Source organism: Scomber japonicus, chromosome 8 (genome assembly GCF_027409825.1).
Source record: "Scomber japonicus isolate fScoJap1 chromosome 8, fScoJap1.pri, whole genome shotgun sequence".
NCBI classification, from domain to species: Eukaryota; Metazoa; Chordata; class Actinopteri; order Scombriformes; family Scombridae; genus Scomber; species Scomber japonicus.
This window is the reverse complement of record NC_070585.1, coordinates 15473675-15499642: the sequence shown is the minus strand read 5'-3', so window position 1 is coordinate 15499642 and position 25968 is coordinate 15473675. Positions and strand designations below refer to the sequence as shown.

The 25968-nt window shown below is 36.3% G+C and overlaps 1 protein-coding gene across 1 annotated transcript; it reads left to right on the top strand.

The window, feature by feature from the left end:
- Positions 1-873: 873 nt before the first annotated feature.
- Positions 874-22233, top strand: LOC128362724 (uncharacterized). The gene is made up of 5 exons (XM_053323569.1): positions 874-1134; positions 1222-1356; positions 13251-13508; positions 21501-21587; positions 22205-22233. The coding sequence occupies exons 1-5, from the start codon at positions 927-929 to the stop codon at positions 22231-22233; spliced, it is 717 nt and encodes a 238-aa protein (XP_053179544.1). The 5' UTR covers positions 874-926.
- The last annotated feature ends 3735 nt before the right edge of the window (positions 22234-25968 follow it).

Genomic DNA, 25968 nt, shown 5'->3' with positions numbered 1-25968 from the left:
GTTAATTTAGTAACACTAGACTAATCTAAATGAAAAAATGCTCTACAGGGAAATAAACTATTAACTAACAGACCTGTGTAACACTAACTGTGGTCTGAGACAGACAGAGCTGTTTCTGTTTTAAAACATGAGTTTATATAAAATATTATCATGGTTGTTAATTCAGTTATCACATTTATGATTACAACATTTTTTAATAATGTATTTTTCTATGTTTCCAGGTGTTGAAAGTCACTGTGACGGCAGACAGGATGGAGCTCAGTGTTATGGAGCTCTGGGAGGAACTGTGGTGATCCAGCTGATGGACAGTGCCTCAGAAATACTGAGATACGAATTGTATAAAAACAAACCATTTCATAGAATACTTTATGTGATAAATAATATGATTGTGTTTAATCGGATGGAGGACAGATCTGTCTTTACTCCCAGTAATGGAACATTTAGGATAAATAATCTGAACTGGTCTGATGGTGCTGAATATGAACTTATAATCATTGATTCAAATGGAAAGGAATCAGGAAAGCGGACTCTTCAGTTGTCTTTTCAAGGTAAATAACTTACAATTTAATTTGTATTATTCACAATAAACCAAAAGATATATCATTTGAAATGAAGATAAAATAATTCAAATTACAAATCATGTTGGAAAATTAAAGGACAGTTTCACACATACTACAATACAAATATAATTTTTGTAAAAAATATAAAATATTTCAGATGAAATACTCAAAGTCTTCTGCTGTTACATAACTACAGTTTAACGCTGCACTTCCTGAAGCTTTTAATTCTGTACTTCTCTATATGAATTTACATTGTAAACACTGAATATGTTTATGGCCACATTAAACTAAAGTAATCTGTGTGTGTGTCTCTCAGCTCCTGTGTCCTCTGTCCGTCTGGCCTCTGAGTGTCTGTCCCAGGGAGAGATGAGCGTGTCCTGCTCCTCTGAGGGAGGAGACAGTCCTCAGTACAGCTGGACTCTGGATGGACACACACTGACAGACCATCAGCTCCTCTCTGGAAGTAAAGAGACCAACATCATCACTCTGAAACAAGATGTGTCAGGACTCCTGGTCTGCTCGGTCAGGAATCACATCAGTAGTGTCTCGAAAGAAAAGAACATATCTACCTGTGGTGAGACACAACGTAACTAGAAATCAACTTGATAATTAATGATCATACTGTACATTATTCACTGTTGATCTTTTTCCTTCACCATAGGCTTCATATTCATCAACTGTACCTCATCCAATGGGACAAATATATCACAGTGGGTGTACGCAGCCAATAACACCCTGTGTATTGAGCCAACAACACCTCCAATCACGAGCACAGACCTTAAGACCTCCACTGAGGGTAAGGAGACAGTGTCAAACATATCACAGTGGTTGTTTTCAGCCAAAAACTCACCCTGTCTTGACAGAGACACTGTTGGTAAGCAGAGTGACATTAAATTGTCCATTAAACCCTTCACTCACATCACACATGCCAATAACAATTGTTTTTCACCAAACAGACACTGCTTGTTGTACTTTTGTTAGTGAATATAAACTTTGTTGTCAACGTGCAAACCTGACATGTGATTTTTGTGTCTCTGTATCTGAACAGATAACTCGCTGCTTGTATGTAGTTTACAAGCAGTTGTGGGTCTTTTCCTGTTAGCTGGGATTTGGATATACTTTACCTGGAAGAAGAAGAAATACAAGAAAGCTGAAACCTCCACCGTACCATCAACGATGGACCATCCAGAGGACTCCTTTGCAATGGTTGAATTGTGAAGTTCTGCATCTGAATGTTAACTTTGTGAAACTATCACGATAGTTTTCTCTGCTCACCTTCTGCAGTGATTGGCCATGTGTCTGTGTAGCTATAAATATATAAAATGTATAAAATGTAATTGTAAAATCTTTGTGTGTCAGCTGAATTGATCACAGTAACCTAGGCTCTAATATCACAAATGGAGCCTAATTACACTTTTTTCTCAGGTCACTTCAGTAGTTGTTGACTTGGTGAAAGTGGGCTCAGTGCATCTTTTTTTAAATAAAGATTTAAAAGTAAACAGACTTGTTGTGAAATCATCAGTGTACTGCTGCCTTTAGTGATAAATCCTACAGATCTGCACGGCTCTGCCTGTGATCATAGAATGAAGAAGACATTTGTGTACTTTGTAATGTAAATAACTTTTTAGAACTTGTTAAGTGTTTCTGTCACTGCATTAGTGCTGAAAATATATTTTAATAGGAAAGACTGATGTGTGGCTTTGCTGAAATGATATGTACTGCATGTTGATCTAATTACAGCAACAGTGGTGTAACCATAAAGGACAGTTTGTACATTTAATCAATTTCAAAATACATCTGCTTTCTCTTTCTCTTTCTTCCAATGTAAATGAGAAAATGTAAGAGCCAGAAGTATGACTCATGAATTATATCTCATTTTTACAGATGCTTGGTGAAGTTGATAGTAGTTAACATCTTCAGTGTTAAGTTGAATTTTATTTGCAGCTTTTGACATATTTAACCAAAACAAAAATAAAATCTTTGCAAAAGGACTAATGAATTGGTAATTTTTTAGATGCTTCGTTGTCATTGATTGTTCAGTTGTTAACAGGGGACTGATGCATGATGAACTTTCACTATTCTTCAGTAAAATAATAAACCTTGAAGTTTAATATCTCTATTCATGATGTGAATAAGTTAGATATATTTATTGTTTAACGTAACCTGTATGGTAGTTGCTAATTCATGGAGTTCATATATTGGACTGTATTATATTGTTAGATATTAAAAATGTTTTTTTCTATGTCTAACCAAAGATCATCTGAGTGATTGATGTCAGTGATGGATGCTTTCCTGCTCCTGTGAGGGCAGGGACAGTCCTCTGTACAGCTGGATAGTGACAGAATCCACTCAGATACACAAAGAGAGAGAGGGAGAGGACGACATGACAAATATTACTGGTGAACTTTAAACAAGCTTTCAACCACCTGATCAACAAGACACATCCGACTTTCTCATGACTTTTTGGAGCATTACGTGACACCTCCCACGAGTGTTACTAGACCTGTGGCCAGTCTGAGACGAAAACCATCACTCAGACCAGTATCCTATATACTTATTCCTTTATACTTTTAAAGTCTTTGGATTTTTCTTTTCTTTCTTAATTAGTGTTGAAAATATGTTTTAATAGCAACGACTGATGTGTGGCTTTGCTGAAATGTTAGGTACTGCATGTTGATCTAATAACAGCAGCAGCTGTCTAACCATATTGTTGAGGTCATCAGAATAAAATGGTGTGAAGAGCAGGTAATTATTTCTCATCTGAAACATAAAACATTGCTGCGCCTCAAGTCCTCTGAACATGAGTATGTCAACAAACAACCACAGGAAATCACAGGATCTCAGCATGTGTGAAGTTTTATACCATCAAGCTTAATCAGTTCATTGCTGTTGCCTTTAAAACTGTACTAGTCAATATGTTTATATTAACAACAGAACAAATGTGTAATGTAAAAGGAGTTGCTTGAGGTGACAAACTTACATAAAAGGAGCACTTAAGTTCACCCTGTGCAGACTTTGAAGATGTTTTAGCTTATTGTGATTTTATGACATGCAACTTTACTGCTTTGGTTCACTCTCAGCACTCTCATCAGTATTGTTTGGAGGTCTAATAGGCCACTGTTATTTTATTAAAAAAGCATAGGCTGGGCTATTAAGAGGTCATCGGAAGCTAAGACTTCCCAAAATGGTAATGAAAATATGTAGAAGAAACCTTTTTGTAAATGACTAGTGTCTGATTGGTTAGTTAGAGTCACATGTGAATTAGAAATAAGGAAGTGTTGTCACACTGATGAAGGGTGTGGTATGGTAAAGAGCTGTCTCTTCTGTTAAGAGTGATCCAACCACTACATGGTGAACTCACAGTTTATAATTTTCTCAGTATAATATCACAGGGATTGTCACTTGTGACTTGTCAGTTCAGTGATTTAACCATCTGTGTATACGTCTACTGACAATCCACTGTTGTGGTACTGAACTGAACAGTGTTGCTATTACAAAAGTTACAAAGAAAACTTTAAATTTCAAATTAGGTTATTAGAAAGAGGTTGTTATATCCCCCCACCCCCCAACCACTCACTTATATCTGTGGCATGTCTACTAGTTCATATAAGTATCCAGTATACCAAGGACCAAGTGTTGGGCACTGACTGAGATCTCCACCCTCAAATGTAAACTACAAGAAGATTTCTGAATTTAGATTTCTTTTACTCTCTGTCCATCACTCACATGTGCCCAAGTCTCATTTCCATTTTTCTTAAAGGATCAAGAGGAAGGGCCCTGAAAACAAAACAAAAATCAAAGTCCCCTATGCCAACTGTGATCATCACATTTTGAGGATGTTGAAACTGCCATCCCAGTCCCATGACGGTGACCACGGCAAGTTTGAGATTTTAAAGACGTGATTTCGACAGAGATAGAAATTTGAAAAAAATCTTCAGATGCTGTTTATTTACCACGATCAGTACACCACACTACGCTGCTACAGATGTGTTTTCGCAAGCAGAAGTGAGACGGTTTTTTCATTTCCTGCCTTTCTACTGCTCTGAGAAACTGACACTCAGTTACCATTTCCTTTCAGTACCTAGCACCACCTTCGGACTGAGGTTTACTATCCCGTTCTATCATTCTTTCTACATTCTCTGGAATTCATTCATCCATTTAAAGTGTTAAGTGATATTCTGGGTGACAAGAATATGGAGCAAGCACTTATTCTTCTTGTGATGTTGACTGGACTAACGCATGGTAAGATGCTTATCTTTAAAACACTTTATAAATCTGACATGAAAATGTGTAAACAATTAATAATTTAAACTAATCTGCATATTCTTTTGATCATATTTTCCCAGCTTTCCTTACACCTGCTGAGACTAAATGTAATGCCACAAAGAATGCAACTCTGTGCTCTGCTACTCTTGGACAGCCTGTGTATATCCAAATGATGATGTCCAATATATCTCAGCTGCACTTTAAGAAAGGATCAGAAAATGTTTTCAAACTGAAAAACGGAAAGGTGAATATACTTAAAGATTTTCAAAACAGAACTGAAGTTTTTATCAGCAACGGGACGTTCAAGATCAACAGCATGGAGAGGAGTGATGTAGGTCAATACATCATACATGGCTTTGATGAAAATGGGAACGGGGTGTTTAACCTTCATGTGAAACTGGATGTTCAAGGCAAGTACTACTTAATAAAACCTCCTCCTTTACTTTACTTACGTTTTAATATAATACATGTTGTGCACTTTATCTACTGACATAAACTATACTGCTCTGCAGTTGACTAGTTCAGATTTTCAGTCAGTATTTACTGTGATATAAGTATTTGATGAAAGCAGAACAATGTTTCAGTCCAAATGAATACAGAGAGATTATATCTCTGAAAAAAGTTATTCAATCTGGTGAGGTTTTCAGGTACAATTTGCAATATATGACTAAAAATCTATGTGAAAATAGAAGAAAATACACCTGAGTCTTGCATTGCATGACAGGAATGCAGAACGTTTGAGAATATGCTTGAAAGTGCACTGATGCTTTTTTAAAAATTCATGCTCTGATGATTTAGACCCATTTAGAAATATGGTGAACAGTGCATGTTTGATCATATTCACTAATAGCCTGTGGGTAAACTTGCTTCAGCACTGTCACGTTTCCAAGATGAAAGGTGCTTTGTAAAAGAGGCGTTCACTGCTCAGCAGTCACAGCAACTCTTTGTGTGAAGAGAACTTTTGCACTTTGTCAACTAGGGTTTTATTCTCATGTTTTTGTGCATTGTGATTTTTGGTTACAATACTTACGAAGCACTTCTGTTGTACACAGTGTGAACCTGCTATAGCTTATAACTTCACTTCACTTCAACAGAAACCTTCTCAAACACTTGTCTTAAAGCATATAAACTGAAATGAAACACTGAGGGCCCCATTGTAACGATCTATAGCGCATGGCGTGAAGCACGTGGCACGCGGTAAACCAATCACAATCAGAGTGTCATCTCCCATTCCCTTTAATATCCAGGAGCGCTGTCACTTTGGTAGATTGCTATTATAACTGCACATTTTCCCAGCAATGCGTTTCAATAATATAACATGAGTTACTTTTGCTGAAAAGAAAGTAGGCTGAGCTGCTAACCTCACATTTAATTCATATAAAGGAAGAATATGGAGATATAACCAACCGGTCTGATGAGTGTAGAGGTGTGTGTGGTTATACTGCAGCAGCCTGGTGTCATCAGCTGATTTAATAAACAGTGAGTGGCTGTGTGTAATGGCACTGCGCTCTGTGCACCATCTCAGAGGCTACAGACTTTCAAAGGTTGTTAGGACTGTCCACAACAGCGCTCTCCATTTTTTTTACAATTAATTAAATCTGATAAATATTACTGACTAACTAATATGACATGTATTTTTAATATGTTGATGTACATCATAATACGAATTCACATTGTGGTCCTTTTATTAGTGATGTTTTGCATGTTTGTGTGCTGCTGCCTATATACCCGCCTATAGGAGCATATTGGGCTCTTGATGATGCGCCCCTTAAATAACAGTAACATATGCGCCAGTGACTTTAGACCTGTTTTTTTATGGTCAGTAGCACAATTGCTTTCCTCTGCCTCAAAAAAGCAACGTGGCACCAATGAGCCTGACCACACCTCATTTTGAGACCAACACACCCATAGGTGCACAGACTGGTGCAAGTGCGTTTGCTATTTAGACAACGTGGGCTCAGGGTGAGAAAATGACAACAGCGCCAGGGGAAACTAACAAAGACACATGGGCCACGCCCGCCATCCGCTGTGCGCTGATGGGGCCCAGAATGTTTTCCTCTTATAGTCTCTGTGGCTGTTGTGGTGAACGACGTAGCAGCACTTCCACACTCTAAGGATAGCTATAGATTTCAAAGTTTTTCATGCTGATTTTAGTTAGATGAAGAGTGTTTTTAATCACCTCCAACAACTTCAACAGTAACATGCTGCTTACACATTGATGCAACAGTAATCTCATAATGTCATTTATAATAATATATAAGTCAGACAGACCAAACTCAGAGGAAATACATTTTTACTTTAAAACTTTAAGAACACTTTTTTTCTGCTAGTACATACTTAAGTAGGATTTTTCATGGAGGGCTTTTACTTGTAATAAAGTATCTTTACATTGCTGTGTTGGTGCTTTTATTGAAGTAAAGGATCTGCGTACTTCCTCCACTATTGGAAGTAAGTGTAAGTGGTAAATAAATGTAGTAGAGGACACAAGGACACATTTCCCTCTGAAATGTAGTATAACTGTAGTAGAACTACCAATGTAATGTAAAAGTAAAGCCCAAGTACCTCAAGTTTGTGTTTAAGTACTGCACTTGAGTAAATATACTTAGTTACATTCCACCTGGTTATGGATAGTGTGTACCTTTTCTTTTTGTCTGTGCAATTTGGAAACTTTCAGAGTTTGAAGAGTTGAGCGTCTTGTTGTGTTTTCTGCTACATGCTAAACTGAAATGGAACCACATAACAAACCAGCGTGTGCTCAGTCTACATAAATGTGTACAGTTGTGGTGGTGAATAAATTGTATATGAATAATACCCGGGTTGACAAACAGTTACCCTTAAGTGCTATACAGGCAATGTGTATGTACTGTATAATTACCAGTGTGGTCTCTCCTCCCCAGAAAGCAAGTTGCTCATCTGGATCCTAGTCGGTTCAGGTTTGGGTGTTCTCATACTGGTAGTGATATTGGTGATTGTTGTACGGCGGTTTTGCTGTGGTAACAAGAAAAGTGGGCATCACTACAAGCCAAAGGACTCTTCACCACAGACTGCATTATAAACATAACTGTAAGTTTTTCTATATATTCCTGATTACTAGACAATAAAAGAATTTCAATCACTAAATAATGTGTTGGTAAAAACATTAAAGCCTCATGTTTTACATTATTTGCAGAATAATTGAACTATATTCTGTTTTTTCTTTCTTTCTACAGGCTCATGTAAATAACGTCAAAGAGAAGCCTTCAGTATGATTTTTAACTGAGAATGACTATCACCACGGACTGAACTAAAGACTACAAGACACAAGAGAGAACATAACTTTAAGCTTTAATAGAAAAGACTGAAATGTTGCTTTGCTGGAATGTTGATATATTGCATGTTAATTTAATTTTAGTAGCAGCAGCTTTATTTTTGAGGTAACATCAGAATAAAATTGAAAAAAAAAAAGTTTGATCTGCAAACTATTGTAATAGACTGATGCTCATAATTGACATAATATATAAATGATAGAAATGGGACTTAGATATTAGTGCTGAAACCCAGAGACCAAAAATGAATCACTGATGTGCGATTAGTTGTAATGTTTATTAAAAGAGTTTTAAATATGAGATTGTGAATGGAGTTTTCACATAATGCGAAGATGATGCTGTAAATGTAACACTGCAGAGTCCGTCTGATAGTAAGAGTGAGATGGGATAAATAATAACTTAGATTCAGTTTCTGTCTAGTGTTGGACTGAAAATCATATAGCCTAAAGTCTACAAGTCAAGTACAAGCAACTTTGTTTTTGTTTATTATTATTGTTATTATTAATAGTATTTACTGTGTCTCCTATGTGTCTTCAAGATCAACACTGTCAAAAATACCTGACTATTGAAGTTTGTTTCATTTCCTTCACAGCGGTGTGCAATGAGTCTTTCACATTTCCAAACTTCTGCTAAAAGTTGAGTACCTAGTGTCCTGCTTAGGCCACTGCCCCCATTTTTCTAGTTTCTAGTCCATACACTGGTTGTTCTTAAAAAGGGGAAACAAAAATTACACAAATTGCTCAACATAGAATGTTGTCTCAATTGTTTTAAGACAATTGTCTTGAACAATAATAGAAACATAGGTCAAACAGTTCTCAATGTTAATGAGAAGCCCAGATGACCAGTTACATACAATCCTGTTTCCTTTTCTGTATTGTGAATAAAAACTTTTGAGGATGACCTTTAAGCCACATTTATATTATTAGATATTAGATTATTGTTATATATTAAAATATTTTTTCTATGTTGAACCATGGTCTTTGGAGTGATTAAGGTCAGTGATCCTTTCCTGCTCAGGACAATATGCTCATGACTGACATTCAGCATCACTGTCACCTGTGGCTTGGATTGTCTCTTGTGTACATGCAGCTTTGGGAGAAAAGCCCAAATACATGCCAAGTAAAAATATAAATGTCAGTGTACAGTATAGGATCAGAATTGTGTTTATCATAGAATAATTAGCATGTCAGTGACTGTAGAGAATTACAAGAAGGAAATATAAAAACAGAAGAACAGTAATTATACAGATGGAGGAGATGAGGAAGTCAGAGCAACAAAAAGAAGAAGGTGTGTGGTTTTCTGTCTTGTAAACAGTGACCATATTAAGTCACACTTCCTTTCCCCCTCCCCACCTAGAAAAACTGTAGCTAAATATTGCACTCTATTTTTCACACCTTTCTATGAAAGGTCAGTCACTAACAGAAAACGTTTCAGGCTGATCAGTGCAGGATGTTCATGTTTTCTACTGAATAAATTAAAGAAGTTGGTTTCAAAGCTGCTGACTGGGTCAACAGAGGCTGAACAGTGAGGAGACATGAAAGCTGTGGTTGGATTGTTGGTGATGCTGCTGGGAGTCTCTCATGGTGAGCTGTTTCACTATCTGACATGTTAATATTGGATTTGGTAGTGTGCTAATAACATGTTTTATGTTAAATTAGTACCATAATCATTATTGATGATTTTATGCAGCCAAGACATAACTTGTACTCAATATAAAGAGTTTGACATCCTCCTCAGTGATGCAGCTTAAATACTGTTTCAGGCTGGAAAAGCTTTGACCAAATAAATACTTTTAACAAGAATCAACTGACAACTAAGATTTCAGGGATTAGTTTGACATGCATAACCTGTGCATTTAAAACTAGTGAGTATGACACACAACATGCTATGAATGAGTGACAGTAAATGTTTTGATATTGCAATAATCTGAAAGCTTTCTGTATGTTAACTTCACACAATCACAGGTTGACTAACTAAATGCTGATCAATTTTATAAAAATGAGATCCAAATCAGAATTTTGAAAATATCAATTGAGAGCACAAAAGTTAATTCAGTTTTATTTGGACTGTGACAACCATCTTACCAAACTTACCAAACTAACCAAAGATCAGAACTGACTGAATGATCAAATCTCTGGTCATTTCGAGTTATATGCAATATACACTGCATGGCCAAAAATAAAGTTGCCACCAAAATAAAAAGGTCACACACTCTAACCGCCTTTAGCTTTGATTACGGCACACATTCACCGTGGCATTGTTTCAATAAGCTTCTGCAATGTCACAAGATTTATTTCCTTCCAGTGTTGCATTCATTTTTCACCAAGATCTTGTATTGATGATGGGAGAGAGGACCAGTGTGCAAAGCCTTCTCCAGCACATTCCAAAGATTCTCAATGGGGTTAAGGTCTGGAGTCAGGTCTGGACTCTGTGGTGGACAAGCCATGTGTGAAAATGATGGTTCATGCTCCCTGAACCACTCTTTCACTATTTGAGCCCGATGAATCCTGTCATTGTCATCTTGGAATATGCCCGTGCCATCAGGGAAGAAAAAATCCATTGATGGAATAACCTGGTCATTCAGTATATTCAGGTAGTCAGCTGACCTCATTCTTTGGGCACATAATGTTGCTGAACCCAGACCTGACCAACTGCAGCAACCCCAGATCATAGCACTGTCCAAAGAGTGTGTTTTTTTGGTGGCAACTTTTTTTTTGGCCAGGCAGTGCATATTGTATTCTCATTGAATTAGTGCTGAATAGTGATCACAATTATAACATGTTTTTCCAAGAGAAATATTGTTTTATTGTATTTATTTGTAGTGGTATTATGAGCAAATTTTAGTATGTGCATGTAAGGAAATATTTTGGCGTCACAAATCACAAAGCTTCATTGTGTGGCAACAATGTCCTGTGTGAAGCTAACTTATTAACAAATGAATTATTGTTTTTGTACTGTTAGCTGAGACCAACTGTTTTATAATCACAGGTACCAGTGGAAGAAGTATTGAGATCATTTAAAATGAAAAAAAAAAAAAAAAGAAATAAAACAGTATAAAAATACTCAATTAATAATAAAGGTAATTAACTTTTACTAGTACTAATTATGTATAATGGCCTCATGTCATGATATATTATCATATATATTATTATGATGACTATGATAATGTGTTTCAGTTAATTTAAACATTTTATATACTGTAGTAGTATCTGCACTGTCATGTTTATAAATGAATTAATCTGAAAAGTAACTAGAACACACTAATCGATGGGTTGTCTTTTTTTCTTTCATTTTGTAGAAAATTAAGGATAAAAATTGTTTACTTTTTTACAACTTCTGTTTTAAAATGTGCAGGTGTTGAAAGTCACTGTGACGGCAGACAGGATGGAGCTCAGTGTTATGGAGCTCTGGGAGGAACTGTGGTGATCCAGCTGATGGACAGTGCCTCAGAAATACTGAGATACCAATGGTTGAAAAACAAATCATTAATAATACTTGATGTGAAAAGAAATATGGTTGTGTCTAATCTGATGGAGGACAGATCTGTCTTTACTCCCAGTGATGGAACATTTAGGATAAATAATCTGAACTGGTCTGATGGTGCTGAATATACACTTAGAATCACTGATTCAAATGGAAAGGACTCAGAACATCGGACTCTTCAGTTGTCTATTCAAGGTAAATAACTTCAAATTTAATTTGTATTATTCACAATAAACCAAAACATATATAAAAAAGTTTACAAGCAGTTGTGGGTCTTTTTCTGTTAGCTCATATAGACTAGAAACCATCTGTGGTTTCTTGATCACTTCTAAATATAAATGCAGTAGTTGAAAGCTGCAGCAATTTGAAACTGATGTTTCTGTTTGTCCTTGGTCCATCAGGTTTTTAATAAATGTAAAAATTCAACAGTAAAAATGAAGTTGTTAGATACTAAAGGTGAATGTTTTAAATTATACTTTTAGGGTGAACGTAGGCAACTTCTTTCCTGAGGATTCAGAAATTTAAGTTAAAAAAAAAAAAATAAATAAACGAAAACACACTCAATTATATCATGCTCTCATGCGTTTGTGTGTTTTTAATGGAAGCACTACAGGAATTAATGAGGGTTTAACTTAAGATGTGTTGTGCATCATTTTATACAAATTTCCCATAAATATATAATTTACTATTTTTGGAAAAGTTTAGATCTGAAAGAATAAAGCTCTGTATATGTGGAAAAACATACAAAATGAGTTTGTGATGAATATATGAGGTTAATTTAGTAACACTAGACTAATCTAAATGACAAAATGCTCTACAGGGAAATAAACTATTAACTAACAGACCTGTGTAACACTAACTGTGGTCTGAGACAGACAGAGCTGTTTCTGTTTTAAAACATGAATTTATATAAAATATTATCATGGTTGTTAATTCAGTTATCACATTTGTGATTATAACATTTTTTAATAATGTATTTTTCTGTTTCCAGGTGTTGAAAGTCACTGTGACGGCAGACAGGATGGAGCTCAGTGTTATGGAGCTCTGGGAGGAACTGTGGTGATCCAGCTGATGGACAGTGCCTCAGAAATACTGAGATACCAATGGTTTAAAAACAAAACATCAAAGATACTTTATGTGAGAAAGAATATGATTGTGTCTAATCTGAGTAAGGACAGATCTGTCTTTACTCCCAGTAATGGAACATTTAGGATAAATAATCTGAACTGGTCTGATGGTGCTGAATATACACTTATAATCAGTGATTCAAATGGAAAGGACTCAGAACGTCGGACTCTTCAGTTGTCTATTCAAGGTAAATAACTTACAATTTAATTTGTATTATTCACAATAAACCAAAAGACATATCATTTGAAATGAAGATAAAACAATCCAAATTACAAATCATGTTGGAAAACACTTCCACACATACTACAATACAAATATTTTTTTTAATAAAAAATATAAAATATTTCACATGAAATACTCAAAGTCTTCTGCTGTTACATAACTACAGTTTAACGCTGCACTTCCTGAAGCTTTTAATTCTGTACTTCTCTATATGAATTTACATTGTAAACTCTGAATATGTTTATGGCCACATTAAACAAAAATAATCTGTGTGTGTGTCTCTCAGCTCCTGTGTCCTCTGTCCGTCTGGCCTCTGAGTGTCTGTCCCAGGGAGAGATGAGCGTGTCCTGCTCCTCTGAGGGAGGAGACAGTCCTCAGTACAGCTGGACTCTGGATGGACACACACTGACAGACCATCAGCTCCTCTCTGGAAGTAAAGAGACCAACATCATCACTCTGAAACAAGATGTGTCAGGACTCCTGGTCTGCTCGGTCAGGAATCACATCAGTAGTGTCTCGAAAGAAAAGAACATATCTACCTGTGGTGAGACACAACGTAACTAGAAATCAACTTGATAATTAATGATCATACTGTACATTATTCACTGTTGATCTTTTTGTTTGCCTTTAGGCTTCATATTCATCAAGTGCACCTCATCCAATGGGACAAATATATCACAGTGGTTGTGATATAACCCTATTAAATTGTCCATTAAACCTTTCACTCACATCACACATGCCAATAACAATTATTTTTCACCAAACAGACACTGCTTGTTGTACTTTTGTTAGTGAACATAAACTTTGTTGTCAACGTGCAAACCTGACATGTGATTTTTGTGTCTCTGTATCTGAACAGATAACTGGCTGCTTGTATGTAGTTTAAATGCAGTTGTGGGTCTTTTTCTGTTAGCTGGGATTTGGATCTATTTTACTTGGAAGAAGAAGAAATACACGAAAGCTGAAACCTCCACCGTACCACCAACGATGGACCATCCAGAGGACTCCTTTGCAATGGTTGAATTGTGAAGTTCTGCATCTGAATGTTAACTTTGTGAAACTATCACGATAGTTTTCTCTGCTCACCTTCTGCAGTGATTGGCCATGTGTCTGTGTAGATATAAATAAAATCATCAGTTTACTGCTGCCTTTAGTGATAAATCCTACAGATCTGCACGGCTCTGCCTGTGATCATAGAATGAAGAAGACATTTGTGTACTTTGTAATGTAAATCATTTTTTAGAACTTGTTAAGTGTTTAGATTTTTCTTTTGTGTCACTGCATTAGTGCTGAAAATATATTTTAATAGGAAAGACTGATGTGTGGCTTTGCTTAAATGATATGTACTGCATGTTATTCTAATTACAGCAACAGCGATTTAACCATAAAGGACAGTTTGTACATTTAATCAATTTCAAAATACATCTGCTTTATCTTTTTTCTGAACATCTTGTCAAAGTGTTTCCAATGTAAATGAGAAAAATGTAAGAGCCAGAAGTATGACTCATGAATTATATCTCATTTTTACAGATGCTTGGTGAAGTTGATAGTAGTTCAAATCTTCAGTGTTAAGTTGAATTACAGCCATTTTATTTGCAGCTTTTGACATATTTAACCAAAACAAAAATAAAATCTTTGCAAAAGGACCAATGAATTGGTAATTTTTTAGATGCTTCGTTGTCATGGAGATTGTTCAGTTGTTAACAGGGGACTGATGAATGACGAACTTTCACTATTACAGTACAGACTAACCAAAGACACACTAACCACACAGTTCAGCTTTACTGAATATGGGTAGAAAAGTCTGGGGGCCTCTGGAGGACTGGTGGAGAATGGCAGCTGGTGACAAAGAGCCAGACTTTGACATTTACAGTAGATGTTGACTGTTTTACATATCGTTAGCCTCATAGCATAATTGCCTAAGTCATATTTCAATGTTTTTGGGAAACAAGAAAAAACACATTTTTTAGAAATCACATTACATATATATACAAACATCGTCCGATCTACACCAAATTAATCACGCATGTAGAGGGTCCCACCCTGAACACGTCTATGCATCAATACTGTGTCAGCTCCATAGCGCCACCTACTGGATACAATAGCGCCCCCTTGAAAATTGAAAAAAAATTGAGCCCCTCAAGTCAGATTGACATAGACAAACGAAATTTGGTACACATATGTATCTTGTAAAGACACAAAAAAAAGTCTCTTGGACCCATACCCTCACTCCAACAGGAAGTCGGCCATTTTGAAAAATATGCGCGATTTTGGCGTTTTCCACACCTCGGACTTTAACAAACTCCTCCTAGGGATTTAATCCGACTGACTTCAAATTCACTCAGAAACATCTTGAGACATTGGAGATGAAAAGTTATCAAAAACTTTCTGATTAGGGATTTGGTTGCTTTGTGGTGATGTGAGGAATTTTGATGTTTCATCATTAAACAGGAACAGCTCATTCTTTCTGCCATTTTGTTTGAATCATAACTGCCTAAGTCAAAGAGATGACTTAGGCAGTTAGTGTTTTTGGCTTATAATAAGTGTTGTGATTGGCCAAGGACATAGGCAGACATACAGGATGATGCAGCAGTGGTAGGAGAGTAAAGTTAGGCAGATATCTCAATTTGGCCAAAAAATGACTTAGGCAATTATGCTATGAGGCTGACGATATGTGGATGCTTGATGAAGTTGAAAATAGTTGAAATATTCAGTGTTAGGTTGAATTGCAGTCATTTCATTTGTGTCTTTTTTGATAAGAGAGGGAAAAAATCTTTGCAAAAGCACCAATTTATTGGTAATTTTTTAGAGGCTTTAAGCTACATCTTGTGTTCTTCCTCAGTAGATTGAGTTTGCTATGTTGTCATGGACAGTTGTTAACAGGGGACATAAGTAAGGAGATTTGGTGACATGTTAATATGAACTTTTACTATTTTTCAATACAATAATAAACCTTGAAACTAAATATCTCTATTCATGATGTGAATAAGTTAAACTGATATATTTATTGTTTAACAGTCTTGTAATGAATGCTTATGAAATTTAACCTGTATGGCTGTTAATAGTTCATGGAGTTGATATATTGGACTGTATCATATTTTTAGATATTAACAGTATTTTTTCTATGTCAGACCAAATGTCATCTGAGTGATTGATGTCAGTGATGGATGCCTCTCTGCTCCTGTGAGGGCAGGGACAGTCCTCTGTACAGCTGGAGAGTGACAGAACCTACTGAGAAACACATAGAGAGAGAGGGAGAGGATGACATGATGAATATTACTGGTGAACTTCTACCAGGCTTTAACCACCTGACCAACAAGACACATCTTTCTCTTGACTTTTTGGAAGGATATATGACACTTCCCACAACTGTTTCTATTCTGATTTAGGAACTGGATCTGTGGTCAGTCTGAGACACAAACAATCACTCAAACCAGTATCTTCAGAAAAGCTTTGAAGGTGAACATTTTGAAGTTTGAAGGAGTTGGGTTTTTTTGTAAAGCAGTGAGGATAATTCATTTTATATTCAGCTGTGATGCAAACATGATGATCCAGAGATGTATTTGTGCTAAAATGACATTTAATCTTTTCCTCATGAGAATAAATAGACAGTTTACATGTAAAACTACCAGCTGTTGAATACGGAATACGGCCTCATTCACTAAAATCAATCTTTTTTTTTTTGCATACAAAAAGACCAATCAGTCTTGCAGTTTGTGTCTTATGTTTTCAGTTGTCCTGACGTCCTTTGACCATCATTAAAATGAATTGAAATGCAGTAGAAAACAGCTGCTAGGTACTGCATGACTGAGATCAAACATCACTGTCACCTGTAGCTTGGATTGTATCTCATGTGTGTTCCACTTTGGACAAAATCACCTGCCAAGTGAAATGTAAATGTCAGTGTAGAATGTAGGATCAGAGTTTTGTTTGTCATATGCTAAATACTGTGTCAGTAAGGAAAGAAGGAAACATAAAAATAGGGTTAGCTAACCCTAACCTTAACCACTAGTCATACAGATGGAGGAGATAAGGAGGTCATGGCAACGTAACGACCAGTAAAAGAAGATGGTGTGTGGTTTTCTGTTCGGTGAGTAGCTAAGTACGTGACAATGTCAAGGTTCATTTCCCTTCCCCCTCTCCATTTATAAAAAGTGTAGCGGAAACAGAACTCTGTTTTTCACACCTTCTTATCAGAGGTTGACGACTAACAGAAAACATTTCAGGCTGATCAGTGTAGGATGTTCATGTTTTCTACTGAATAAAGTAAAGAAGTTGCTTTCAAAGCTGCTGACTGGGTCAACAGAGGCTGAACAGTGAGGAGACATGAAAGCTGTGGTTGGATTGTTGGTGATGCTGCTGGGAGTCTCTCATGGTGAGCTGTTTCACTATCTGATATGTTAATATTGGATTTAACATTTTGTGAGTAACATGTCATGCAGATATGACTTTTTATGCAGTTGTAGGATCAAGTACAGTGAGAAGCGTTTCAGTGATGTGCAATGCAGCTCAAATAGACTAGAAACTGTGGTTTATTGATCACTTCTAATTATAAATGCAGTCGTAGAGTCAATGGAAAGCTGCAGCAACTTAAAAGTGACATTTCTGTTTTTCTTTGGTCTATCATGTTTTTAATAATTGTTGAAAAAACCAAGCAAACAGGACAAAAAACAAAAAAAAGAGTAGTATAGTATAGTATATTTGAGATCAATTTAACAGTAAAAAGTACAGTTAGAAACTAAAGATGAATCTATTAAATCAGAAACTTATGTAAAAAATGCAATAAAACAACAAACAAAAACACTCAATTATATTGTTCATTGTTTATTGTATCCTTTGGATCCCCATTAGTCTTCATAGAGATGAAGACTATTCTTCCTCGGGTCCACATTAAATCAAACAATTATTACAACAATTACATCATTACATCATTTATACAAAGAATTACATAACATCATTCATCCTGAATTAACATGATTATAGAAATATATATTAAGGAGTGCAATGTAAATGTGTTAACATGATCAAGAGGAATAATATAGTTGTTTACATGATTATAAAAGAGTTACATGATTATAGAAGAGTATACATGATTATAGAAGAGTATACATGATTATAGAAGAGTATACATGATTATAGAAGAGTAAACATGATTATAGAAGAGTATTCATGAGGTAACCTGAAGCATAAAACGTACCAAGTTGTTCAACGCAAATGTATTAACCTGCTTGAGTTCAACTTAACATGATTTCCTAATTTAATAGTAGGCTATTGCAACTTAATATTATAACTAAACACAGCTTCTCTCAGTTTGACTTTAAAACTCGACATTCCAGTGGTTGTGATCACATGAGGGGGGAGACTGTTCCAGTGAGCTACAACTCTATACAGAACTGACCTTTTGAGTGCATTGCTTCTAGGCAAAGGCAAGGTGAAGTTGTGAAAAAAAAGAAAAAGGTTTATGTGACACATAAGTCTTTCTCAAAAACATAATAAGACCATAAACCAGTCTCTCCTGCACCAGCATCCATGCGAGTCTTCTATGCATATTCCTAACACTTTCTCACATAGAGCACCTCAGAGCAAGGCGTGCTGCCCTGTTCTGATTAAGCTGGAGTTTAAAAAGGTCCTTTTTTGAGGCACTGGACCAAACTATTGGGCAGTAATTTAGATGAGAAATAACTAAGGCATTAATTAATAGTTTAACCGTTGATTTGTTGAGAAGGTAAGTTATTCTTCTAATGTTAGGGATGTTAAAGCTCATTTTGGACACTATATTTATGATATGCTTAGACCAAGATAGAGTTTTATCAACCATTACTCCCAACAGCTTGGCCTCGCTGACCTGTTCTATATCAATGCCCCGTATCGAAAGACACAGCTTTGGTTCTGACCTGAGTGCATGACTAGAGCCAATAACCATACACTTTGTTTTCAAGACATTCAGCTTTAGCTTATTCTCCAAAACCCACTCTGAAACTAGCATTAATTCATGTTGAAGTAACTTTTTCACAGATGTAATGTTTTCTGCAGAGACATGCAATGTCGTGTGATCTGCGTAAATTACTGCACCTGTATGCTTTAATGCATATAGCATGTCATTAACAAAGATGGAGTATAGTAGCGGCCCAAGGCTGCTCCCCTGTGGAACCCCACTATTCAGCATCACAATACTTGAGAGGGAGCCATTAAACATCACACATTATTGTCCTTTAGACAGATAACTTTTTAATAATTTGAGAGCTGAATTATTTAACTTGTAAGCTGAAAGCTTTCTGAGTAACAACTCATGATCTATAATGTCAAAAGCTGCGCTAAAAGCAACAGCACTGCACCTACAATTAATTTCTCATCAATACTTTTTAACCAATGATCCGTAAGAGATGTTAAGGCTGAGCAGGTCGAATAGCCTGTTTTATAAGCATGTTGGTGCTCAGAATTAATGCTATTTTCTTCTAAATACTTCTGAATTTGGATAAAAAGGATTTTCTCCATAATTCTGCCTAAAACAGGCAATACTAATCGGTCTACTGTTAGGTCCTGATAGAGGCTCCCTATTATTTTTCGACAGTGGCGTAATCTTTGCAACTTTCTACGGCTGAGGAAAGACACATACATCGAAACACAATTTGAAAATATGAAAAATTGGCCTCACCACTATTCTAGCCGATAACTGCAATAATCTGGCATCTAAATTATCAATGCCACAGGGATTATCACATTTAATTGATAACAGAAGTTTCTCTAGCTCCTCTTCCTTGATCATACTGAAACTAAACTTGCATTCCTTGCCCCACATAATCTTTTTTTGATAATGGAATCTGAAAGCGTACCGTGCCCAGGCAACATTTCAGATCTGATTGTGTCAACTTTTTTAATGAAATAATCGTTGAAATAATTTGCAATATCCTTTGGTTTTGTTATGTATTATTTACTTTACCTTTACCTACAACATCATTAAGTATTCTCCACATTGTTTTGCTATCATCCCTACACTCTGCAAATTTAGATCTATAGTATTGTTTTTTCTTTTGTTTGTTCATTTTAGTGATCTTGTTCCTCAGTGCACGGTAAGCATGCCATTCCTCTGGGCTTCCATTTTCAATAGCAGACTTCTTTATTAAGTTTCTTTCTCTAATATAGCTTTTTAGTTTGTTGTCCATCCAGGGTGCTTTAACTGATCTCACTGATAGCTTCCTAATGGGAGCATGTTTATCACAAATAGCTAAGAATAAATTCATAAAGGTGACTAATGCAGCCTCAGGGTGTAAACAGTCCATAACAGTGTGCCAGTTTACATTTTTTAGATCATCAGTAAATTCTTTTTCTGAGAAAGTTTTACAAATTCTCCTTAGTATTACTTTTGGTCCAGCTTTCGGTGCCTTTGTTTTTATGGTTAGTGCAATTGTGTTGTGGTCACTAAATCCTACAGGTACAGACAATGCTTTTGAACATTTCTCTGGGTTGTTAGTAAAGAGATGATCTATGCAAGTTGACGACAGTGAGCCTTGCTCTATGCAAGTTGACGACAGTGAGCTATATCGTGCTCATACTAACTGTGTGTGTGTGTGTGTGTGTGTGTGTGTGGTGTGTGTGTGTGTGTGTGTGTGTGTGTGTGTGTTTTAATGGAAGCACTACAGGAATTACTGAGAGTTAACTCAAGATATGTTGTGCATCATTTTATACAAATTCCCCATAAATATATAATTTTCTATTTTTGGAAAAATTCAGATCTCTAAAAATAAAGCTCTGTATATGTAGACAAACACACACAGTCAGTTTGCTATTTTGAGGAAGAGGAAAGCGATTGCGTGGCTCATGTGTCTTTGTTAGTTTCCCCTGGTGTAGTTGTCATTTTCTCACCCTGCGCCCACGTTGTCTAAATAGCAAATGCACAAGCACCAGTCTGTGCGCCAGGTGTGGTCAGGCGCATTGTTAGCGCGTTGCTATGTGTATCTGTTTATTAAATCAGCTGATGACACCAGGCTGCTGCAGTATAACCACACACACCTCTACACTCATCAGACTGGTTGGTTATATCTCCATATTCTTCCTTTATATGAATTAAATGTGAGGTTAGCAGCTCATCAGCCAACTTTCCTTTCAGCAAAAGTAACTCATGTTATAACACATTGCTGGGTAAATGTTATAATAGCAATCCACCAAAGTGACAGCGCTCCTTGATATCAAAGGGAATGGGAGATGACACTCTGATTGGTTTACCGCGTGTTACGCCCAAAACACGCCTGTGATTAATGAGGGGACTTAAGTCCATCCCTTTTAGACCATGGCCGGCTAAAATCATGACTAAAATAGCAAAAGTGGATTTGGATCCACCCCAAAGGCACTTGCGCCATGCGCTTCACGCCATGCATTATAGATCGTTAAAATGGGGCCCTGTTGTGTGAGAGAGACGGACCCGTTTTTATTTTAAAACATTAATATACATAGAACATTGTTATGGTTTTAGTAGAAATGAAATGATCACATTTGTGATAATAACATTTTTTAATAATGTATTTTTCTATGTTTCCAGGTTTTGAAAGTCACTGTGACGGCAGACAGGATGGAGCTCAGTGTTATGGAGCTCTGGGAGGAACTGTGGTGATCCAGCTGATGGACAGTGCCTCAAAAATACTGAACTACCAATGGATTAAAAACAAAACATTAAGAATACTTTATGTGAAAAATAATATGATTGTGTTTAATCGGATGGAGGACAGATCTGTCTTTACTCCCAGTAATGGAACATTTAGGATAAATAATCTGAACTGGTCTGATGGTGCTGAATATGAACTTAGAATATTTGATTCAACTGGAAAGGAATCAGGACAGCGGACTCTTCAGTTGTCTATTCAAGGTAAATAACTTACAATTTAATTTGTATTATTCACAATAAACCAAAAGATATATCATTTGAAATAAAGATAAAACAATTCAAAATACATGTTGGAAAATGAAACAACACTTTCACACATACTACAATACAAATACTATTTCTTCATTTTACCTTTGTAAAAAATATGAAATATTTCACATGAAATACTCAAAGTCTTCTGCTGTTACATAACTACAGTTTAACGCTGCACTTCCTGAAGCTTTTAATTCTGTACTTCTCTATATGAATTTACATTGTAAACACTGAATATGTTTATGGCCACATTAAACAAAAGTAATCTGTGTGTGTGTCTCTCAGCTCCTGTGTCCTCTGTCCGTCTGGCCTCTGAGTGTCTGTCCCAGGGAGAGATAAGCGTGTCCTGCTCCTCTGAGGGAGGAGACAGTCCTCAGTACAGCTGGACTCTGAATGGACACACACTGACAGACCATCAGCTCCTCTCTGGAAGTAATGAGACCAACATCATCACTCTGAAACAAGATGTGTCAGGACTCCTGGTCTGCTCGGTCAGGAATCACATCAGTAGTGTCTCGAAAGAAAAGATGATATCTACCTGTGGTGAGACACAACGTAACTAGAAATCAACTTGATAATTAATGATCATACTGTACATTATTCACTGTTGATCTTTTTGTTTGCCTTTAGGCTTCATATTCATCAACTGTACCTCATCCAATGGGACAAATATATCACAGTGGGTGTACGCAGCCAGTAACACCCTGTGTATTGAACCAACAACACCTCCAATCACGAGCACAGACCTTCAGACCTCCACTGAGGGTAAGGAGACAGTGTCAAACATATCACAGTGGTTGTTTTCAGCTAAAAACTCACCCTGTCTTGACAGAGACACTGGGGGTAAGCAGAGTGACATTAAATTGTACATTAAACCTTTCACTCACATCATACATGCAGATAACAATTGTTTTTCACCAAACAGACACTGCTTGTTGTACTTTTGTTAGTGAATATAAACTTTATTGTTAATGTGCAAACCTGACATGTGATTTTTGTGTCTCTGTATCTGAACAGTTAACTGGCTGGTTGTATATAGTTTACCAGCAGTTGTGGGTCTTTTCCTGTTAGCTGGGATTTGCATCTATTTTATTTGGAAGAAGAAGAAATATAAGAAAGCTGAAACCTCCACCGTACCATCAACGATGGACCATCCAGAGGACTCCTTTGCAATGGTTGAATTGGGAAGTTCTGCATCTGAATGCTAACTTTGTGAAACTATCACGATAGTTTTCTCTGCTCACCTTCTGCAGTGATTGGCCATGTGTCTGTGTAGCTATAAATATATAAAATGTATCAAATGTAATTGTAAAATCTTTCACCTGTTGTTAATCTTTACAAAACTATTTCTGCCACAGTGTTCACAGCTCAGCAGCTCACTGTGAACCTTCATGAACAAATGAGTGTCAGCTGAATTGATCACAGTAACCTAGGCTCTAGTATCACAAATGGAGCCTAATTACACTTTTTTCTCAGGTCACTTCAGTAGTTGTTGACTTGGTGAAAGTGGGCTCAGTGCATCTTTTTTTAAATAAAGATTTAAAAGTAAACAGACTTATCCTGAAATCATCAGTGTACTGCTGCCTTTAGTGATAAATCCTACAGATCTGCACGGCTCTGCCTGTGATCATACTTGTTAAGTGTTTAGATTTTTCTTTTGTGTCACTGCATTAGTGCTGAAAATATATTTTAATAGGAAAGACTGATGTGTGGCTTTGCTGAAATGATACTGCATGTTGATCTAATTACAGCAACAGTGGTGTAACCATAAAGGACAGTTTGTACATTTAATCAATTTCAAAATACATCTGCTTTCTCTTTTTTCTGAACATCTTGTCAAAGTGTTTCCAACGTAAATGAGAAAAATGTAAGAGCCAGAAGTATGACTCATGAATTATATCTCATTTTTACAGATGCTTGGTGAAGTTGATAGTAGTTAAAATCTTCAGTGTTAAGTTGAAATACAGCCATTTTATTTGCAGCTTTTGACATATTTAACCAAAACAAAAATAAAATCTTTGCAAAAGGACCAATGAATTGGTAATTTTTTAGATGCTTCGTTGTCATGGAGATTGTTCAGTTGTTAACAGGGGACTGATGAATGATGAACTTTCACTATTACAGTACAGACTAACCAAAGACACACTAACCACACAGTTCAGCGTTACTGAAAATAGGTAGAAAAGTCTGGGGGCCTCTGGAGGACTGGTGGAGAATGGCAGCTGGTGACAAAGAGCCAGACTTTGACATTTACAGTAGATGTTGACTGTTTTACATATGTGGATGCTTGATGAAGTTGAAAATAGTTGAAATATTCAGTGTTAGGTTGAATTGCAGCCATTTCATTTGTGTCTTTTTTGATAAGAGAGGGAAAAAATCTTTGCAAAAGCACCAATTTATTGTTTTTTAGAGGCTTTAAGTTACATCTTGTGTTCTTCCTCAGTAGATTGAGTTTGCTATGTTGTCATGGACAGTTGTTAACAGGGGACATAAGTAAGGAGATTTGGTGACATGTTAATATGAACTTTTACTATTTTTCATTACAATAATAAACCTTGAAACTAAATATCTCTATTCATGATGTGAATAAGTTAAACTGATATATTTATTGTTTAACAGTCTTGTAATAAATGCTTATGAAATGTAACCTGTATGGCTGTTAATAGTTCATGGAGTTGATATATTGGACTGTATCATATTTTTAGATATTAACAGTATTTTTTCTATGTCAGACCAAATGTCATCTGAGTGATTGATGTCAGTGATGGATGCCTTTCTGCTCCTGTGAGGGCAGGGACAGTCCTCTGTACAGCTGGACAGTGACAGAACCTACTGAGAAACACATAGAGAGAGAGGGAGAGGACGACATGATGAATATTACTGGTGAACTTATACCAGGCTTTAACCACCTGATCAACAAGACACATCTTTCTCTTGACTTTTTGGAAGGATATATGACACTTCCCACAACTGTTTCTATTCTGATTTAGGAACTGGATCTGTGGTCAGTCTGAGACAAAACCAATCACTCAAACCAGTATCTTCAGAAAAGCTTTGAAGGTGAACATTTTGAAGTTTGAAGGAGTTGGGTTTTTTTGTAAAGCAGTGAGGATAATTCATTTTATATTCAGCTGTGATGCAAACATGATGATCCAGAGATGTATTTGTGCTAAAATGACATTTAATCTTTTCCTCATGAGAATAAATAGACAGTTTACATGTAAAACTACCAGCTGTTGTTCTAAAAAAAAACAGAATACGGCCTCATTCACTAAAATCAATGTTTTTTTTTGCATGTGTCTTATGTTTTCAGTTGTCCTGACGTCCTTTGACCATCATTAACATGAACTGAAATGCAGTAGAAAACAGCTGCTAGGTACTGCATGACTGAGATCAAACATCACTGTCACCTGTAGCTTGGATTGTATCTCATGTGTGTTCCACTTTGGACAAAATCACCTGCCAAGTGAAATGTAAATGTCAGTGTAGAATGTAGGATCCGAGTTTTGTTTGTCATATGCTAAATACTATGTCAGTAACTGTAGAGAAGTATAAGAAGGAAACATAAAAATAGGATTAGCTAACCCTAACCTTAACCAAGTACGTGACGATGTCAAGTTTCATTTCCTTTCCCCCTCTCCATTTATAAAAAGTGTAGCGGAAACAGAATTCTGTTTTTCACACCTTATTATCAGAGGTTGACAGAAAACATTTCAGGCTGATCAGTGTAGGATGTTCATGTTTTCTACTGAATAAAGTAAAGAAGTTGGTTTCAAAGCTGCTGACTGGGTCAACAGAGGCTGAACAGTGAGGAGACATGAAAGCTGTGGTTGGATTGTTGGTGATGCTGCTGGGAGTCTCTCATGGTGAGCTGTTTCACTATCTGACATGTTAATATTGGATTTAACATTTTGTGAGTAACATGTCATGCAGATATGACTTTTTATGCAGTTGTAGGATCAAGTACAGTGAGAAGCTTTTCAGTGACGTGCAATGCAGCTCAAACTGACTAGAGTCTGTGGTTTCTTCATCACTTCAAAATATAAATGCAGTCGTAGAGTCAATTGACAGCTGCAGCAATTTAAAACTGACA

Coding starts and splice junctions, on each gene's coding strand:
- LOC128362724 (XM_053323569.1), top strand. CDS start 927: ATGAGCGTGTCCTGCTCCTCTGAGGGAGGAGACAGTCCTCAGTACAGC. Junction 13,509..21,500: donor AAAGAACATATCTACCTGTG/GTGAGACACAAC, acceptor CTATGTTTCCAG/GTTTTGAAAGTCACTGTGAC. Junction 21,588..22,204: donor GGTGATCCAGCTGATGGACA/GTGCCTCAAAAA, acceptor TGTCTGTCCCAG/GGAGAGATAAGCGTGTCCTG.